Genomic DNA, 6,425 nt, shown 5'->3' on the forward strand with positions numbered 1-6,425 from the left:
AAATATTGAGTAGTGATCTGAAAATCGGCTAAGCCCATGGCTGGTGGATTTAAAGTTCTAAGCTATAAATAATTAAGATATTTTTAAAATAGCTTTATAACATTTAATCTGTTTAATTTGCATTCCAGTGTTCATAACTGTTAATATTGCCTTTATATTGTTTAACTTCGGGTGTGGGATATATACTAGAATCGTTCCTTTCTTTAATTAATATTTCAATGCAGCACTTACAAAGGGTGCGACTCATACTCCTGAAAGTGCAATAGTCTTGTGTATACAACAAGCAAACTGGTATTTAGTGAATCAGCGCCTAATTTACATTTCTTTTTACAGGAAGTTGCAAGAATAATATTTGAAGGAAAAGCTGACATTCAATCTGATCCAATTCTTTATAGGTTATGTGTTACAGATATTAAGCATTTTTGTAGTGATATTCCTGCAGGACATGGAAAGCGTATGTAAAAATTCTTACCTTATTCAAATGTGTATAAATGAATAGTTTCAGACATTTTTATTTATTTATAGGCATGTTATATACATTGACATGGACAACATTAGAAAACAAAATGTTTGATTTAAAACTTATTTTAATCACAAGGATTAGTACAAAAAGCAATAATTTTACTAAAGAAAAGTATGCTGAACGTAATTTGGAAAAGTTCTAAATGTGTAAACATGATTTTAGGGGCATTGCAGGGGGGGGGGGGTTGCAATTCTAGAATATATATATATATATATATATATATATATATATATATATATATATATATATATATATATATATATATATATATATGTTGATATATTCCCTCCCACCCCCCAAAACTCCAAAATTTTCCCCTTTTTGACCATAATAGAAAATAATTAAAACTAACCGTATTGCCCTCTAAACTGTGTTTTTGGCTAAGCCACTGTGGTTTATAACATTATCTATGATCATGCTTGGCTGAAATGAATGATATGCAATTATTGTGATTTCTATTTTTATTCCTTTATTTATTTGTTTATTTATTTATTTTCACATTACTTTAAAATTGATTTTTTTTTTCTTTTGCAGAACATTGCATCAAATTAAAATTTTTATAGGTTTATAATTGTTTAGTTTATTCTTACTGTTTTCAGAACTTTCATGTCTTTTAAATGTTTTGAATGGGGACTCATCTGGTAAAGCTTCACAATCTTTATCTGAAGAGTGCAGAACAATGCTCACAAAGAGAGTAGAAATGTTTGAATATGCAGCGCAGGTATGTGCATTTGTATATTTACTTATGGACTTTTTAATTGACTTGCAAGAAAGATATGTTGTTTTCTATTTTCCTGCATAACACATTGTTCAGAATTGTTATCAAATTTCAATACATTTTAAGTCCAATCTCCTTAAGTTCACATGGCAATTCTAAATGTTTTAAAAATTCACTTTTTATTTCAAAACTAATAAAATAACTATTTAGAAAAATTGATAAAAGTCAGAATAGCCAAATACATTTAGCGCAAATACAATCAATGAACTTCACTCCTAAAATCTATCAACTTCCATTTCCCCTAGCATTCATTTGAATTTCGACGTCTTAAATTCAATTTATGGTTGCAATAAAAGCCAATTGCAGAAACAAGAAACCCAACGAGTAGTGTCTTATTGCAACTCATGACTGCGAAAAACAATTTGAATTCAAGATCTCAAAATTCAAACTATATTTCCCCCCAACATTGTAGAGGAATGGTATTTTGTGTGCGTGGTTTCTTTTTTTTAAAATTATTGTTAAACAAAAATATCTGAAACTGTGTGAAACTTTGAACAAATATTATACTTTTTTAATTGATCAACAGCAAAGTTTTGATATTGTGGGCCCTTCCAGCATCCTAGAGGAAGGTATTTTCTCAAAGTGAGTGCTGCTACACCCATTTGGTATATGCTATCAATTTACATTATATTTGAAATTTAAATCTAAAATCCTCTGAAAAGAATATTAACTCTTTTTTGTTAATTAAGAGTTAATATCTACACTAGAACCCCAATTTTAGGATTGTCAAGTGACTGGAAAAAGTTAAATCAAGAATATCGTTAAATCAACGAGCATAGACATTGAATGCATTCAAATCCAGACCAGTGAAATTTGTCATTAAATTGAGGAAATCCTTGAGTTAGGTATTGTTAAATCAAAATAATACTGTATTTTGTTATTGCTTTTGGGCCATTTCACAACATTTTGTCCAAATGTAGAGTCCTCAACATGACATGTTTTTTGCCATAACTATTTAATTTACTGTTTGATTAATCAAACGGTAAATCAAATAATTATGGCAAAAAAAGTCATGTTGCGGACCTACATTTGGACAAAATACTGCAAAATGGACCTTTCTTAAATTACCAATCAATGCTTTACTCTGGGTTTTATTGGCTACATTTTATTTGTTTACTTTTTATTTATTCATTTTTATTTATTTATTTTATTTATTTATATTTTTTATTCATTTATTTATTTATTTATATTTTTTATTCATTTATTTATTTAGTTATTTTTGCGTTTCAACTTGTCTATGATCACTGCCTTGGACAAAAGTTCAAGAAAAAAAAACATGTTTTAAGCCTTTGTATGAAGTAGTTAAGAATAAATTATAAATTCAAAGAGGCACTAAAAATATTCTTAAACTAATAATATGGGATATCAGTAGATAAGTCTTATTATGAATAACTGAAAAAAAAAATTCTTTTCAGGTCGCTCCTGTTGAATCTGTGGATGATATTGTGAGACAAGTAATTGCTTCTCCTTCTAAGAATTACTTCATAGGAATAACGCTTGGCTCGCTGTTAGGCATCTTCATTGGCGGGATTTGCTGTGGGCGAGTGACGAAGAGAGTTCCAATGTCCATGAAGAACAAATGATGTGTTTGTTTCAAAACATTTTGTAAAACAGAATTCTAACATCTTTGAAGAGTCTTGTATAGAAGATAACTTCACATGCTACTGCCACATCGAGATTTGACCTTTTTTAATCAAGTAATTAAGGTTCCTCCCCCAACAAGGAATAAATCGTATGAAATATGTTCGATTAATACAGATTTCATTTGCACAAAAAATAGAGGCATCTTCTCAAAAAGTGGTCAGTTAGTAATATTTAGAGAGACTGCATTTCATTCAATTTTTTGAATGTGATACCAAAGAAGGATCTATTTTGGGCTCTTATTTTTTCATTTAGACCATGCAAATTGACTTCAATAATGTTTGCCGTAAACTAAGTTTCTTTTCTATCTGTGTAAATACGTCTGTGTAAAATTCATTTGAAGTCTTTTGTTCAGTTTTATTATTCAAAAATGATTAGTGGATGGTGGTTAGTTATGAAATGATTTCAGGATGCAATACTTATAGTTACTTAAATTTAAAATCAAAAATGTTTGTTTTGTTGATATGAAATTTTTGAGTATTCATGGTTATAGGTTGATGACTGATTTTCCAAGGTGCCAGCAGTATAAATGTCGGTGATAATGGCTGTAAATGGTCCTAAACCCAAATGAAACCATTGATAACATGTTGCCAATTGCTGGAAATAAGCTCCACTATTTTTTTTTTTTTTATACTGATACGTTAAAGATCTGTTAGTTTGACATGGCTCTGATATGTTTACAAGCTTAGCTCCATAAACCCTATAACTGATAAATACCATCTTTCGTTTTCTAATCTTTGCTTTTAGGCTGAATGCTTGTAGGTTTGCATTGTAATGCGAAAGTGCTTTTTTTACCGCGCATGTAACATATAATTCTGCGAAGTAACTAACTTATAGCAAAATAGTCACAATAAAAGTAAATACACTATGTAAAAAAAATTTTGTTACAAGTTATTTTGCACTCCTTTTGTTTTTAATTAATTCTATTTTAACTTTAAAACAGTCAAAGTTGTTCACTTGTAATGAACATTATCAGCTACAGTCATATGCATTGTTCACTTAATTGTGTTTCTCTTCAAGATTTTTTTTTCGTCTATTTGTCGATTTTTTCCTGCTATTCTTTCTCCTTTTGAAATCTGAATGCACAATATTTTTAAATTTCAGTGTTTTAGAAAATAATTTGATGCATTTTTTTTTAAAGACTGAAAAATGTTTTTATGTATTTGCATTTAGAAAAACGTTTTGAATCACATCTTTTTCTTTTCTTTGTTTTAAAGCTATTTTATTTCTTAGGTAATTACTTTTTGTTTCACTCTTCTTCAAACCTTCTGTTTGTTATTGTCTTATAATGCAAATCAAATTACTTATTGTTTGTTACGAAGTTTTATAATGTTCAACAAAAGTACAGAAGTTGTTTCTGAACTAAAAAATTCTTTTTGTTTAAAAAAAAAAATGATTTTGTTGACAATTTTTTTAAAAAAAATGTCAAGAAAAATTGAAATTTTTTGAAATTGATGCGTGAGTTTTGAAGAATTTTCATAGTGCTTCAATTTAGTCAAATATTTTAAAGTAATTTTTGATAAGATAATATCTGAAAACTTATATGTAACTTCAATTTAGAAAACAAATGTGCCAAAATTTCATAAGTTGAAATTATATGATGTCATAACCTAGACATAAGCTTTGTATTAACTTTAAACTTTTTAATTTTTTTTAAAATAATGTTTAAAAATTGTAACATTAATTAAATTCACTTATTCAATTTTTTATTGTTACAAATATTTAAAGCTGAAAGTAACATTAGAAAAAAAAAAAATCATAAGGAATTTCATTTGCAAACAAAATATATTTTATAAGTGTTTTGTGGAAAATTTTGTTACCAACTTTGATTTCTTTGATTAATTTTAACTTTCGTTGATTTGCAAGTAAATAGGTGCATTTATATTCAATACCACCCTACATGCTAGTCATTATTTTCAAATGTTACTATATATGTTAGAGGTCCTCTACAAATGATGTCAAGTTTTGAAAGAGTTTGTGACAAGGGGGGATATTGTGCAAGGATAACAAGAAGTGTGACTTCATACAATTGTTACAACAATATGCTTATGAAAAATAGCAATATGTGAGAGGAGAGGGGGTAAGATTAAGCGTAACATTATTTATGGACAGCCCATTATAAATAATTGTTTTTTGTGCTCTTTCATTCGGTATTTTCATTCATTTCTCCATATCTGTTCATTTGGCGTTTTGTTTATTCTGGTTAATATTTTTGTGGTATTAATTTTTAATGCACATTTTGAAGTTGCTATTGGGTTTGCAAGCAAAAGATGCTTTAATTTTTTTTTTGTTTTTTAGGGCTATTAAATTTCTTATTTTACATACAAATGAATTTTTTTTAACTATCCTTGTATGTTATTTGTAACCTTTCAGGCATTTTTTTTTTAAATGTGTCAATAGCTGCTGAATATGTTCATCCAATTTCTATCAAAAGAAATACTTTAGCAAATGTTTAATTGCTACACTGTAAATATTTATATGTTATATATATATTACGTATTTTGAAACAAGTTTTGTAATTGGTGCTTTTCAAATATATTTTTTGCCCTTGTTCCATTTTCCAGATTTTAAATATCATGTTTCTCTATAATGTTTCCGTGTTCTCATTTTATGTTATTTTAAGCATTGTTTTTTCTGGCATGAAGAGGATAAAAATTTCTAAAATTTACCAGACTTATATCGTACAATAAAAATTAGTTCTATTGTTTTTGATTTTAGAAAGTTACTGTTAATTTTATTTAAATGCCAAATAGGGTCAAAAGCAATTATTTCTTATTGTTCAGGCAACTATTTCAGCAACAGTTATTAATAGAAAATAATTAGGACATCATATTGTAAGGTGCACCATTTATGTTCAATTAATTTAGAAAGGTATTGCACTTGCAATAATCAGTTGCTTACACAGTAATAGCTTTATTTTCAGTCTCAGAAGTTAATAATTTTGCTGGTTGTCTCTGTGATGCATTCTTTGAAATTATATGAAAAATCTTTGCACTAACCACATTTTTTTTTTTTTTAAAGCTTTTAGCAAGCAGCCGTTTGATGCTTTAATAATTTTAATAAAAGTTAGTTTTGAATTCTTTGCTGATGATCTTCATCATTACAACGTAAAAATGCTTTCAGAAATGTTTATTTTGATTTGACATCTTGTTAAACACTTATCAAAAGAAAAAAGAAAAACTATTAGGTAACTTTTACTCTACCAACTTTTTCCCTGTTGCTTTATTTAATGCTATATTTTCCAAACTTGAACAACTTTTTCTTCAAATGAAAATGAAAAACGAGACCAAATTTTGTCTTTCAATTAAAAAAAAAATCATTACCTATATCATAACCAAAAAAAAAAAAAAAAAAAGATTCAATGCCAAAAGGCTAGAACTTCTTTGTAACTCAACCAAAAGAAAAGGGTAAAATAGTGGTTATTAATTTTACAACAAATGGTTTATTAATGCAATTTTTTCACTGATTTGAGCATTGTGGTAA

General features: G+C 27.6%; 1 protein-coding gene across 1 annotated transcript in view; it reads left to right on the forward strand.

The window, feature by feature from the left end:
- LOC129220801 (Golgi apparatus protein 1-like) overlaps nucleotides 1–3,345 on the forward strand; it is a 53,475-nt gene extending 50,130 nt beyond the window's left edge. The window contains exons 21-23 of the mRNA XM_054855231.1: nucleotides 334–454; nucleotides 1,123–1,244; nucleotides 2,717–3,345. Of these exons, the coding sequence (XP_054711206.1) occupies nucleotides 334–454; nucleotides 1,123–1,244; nucleotides 2,717–2,884 (411 nt within the window). The 3' untranslated portion in view covers nucleotides 2,885–3,345. The remainder of the gene's footprint in view (nucleotides 1–333; nucleotides 455–1,122; nucleotides 1,245–2,716) is intronic.
- Nucleotides 3,346–6,425: the final 3,080 nt, after the last annotated feature.

This window comes from Uloborus diversus, chromosome 4 (assembly GCF_026930045.1).
Source record: "Uloborus diversus isolate 005 chromosome 4, Udiv.v.3.1, whole genome shotgun sequence".
Lineage (NCBI taxonomy): Eukaryota > Metazoa > Arthropoda > Arachnida > Araneae > Uloboridae > Uloborus > Uloborus diversus.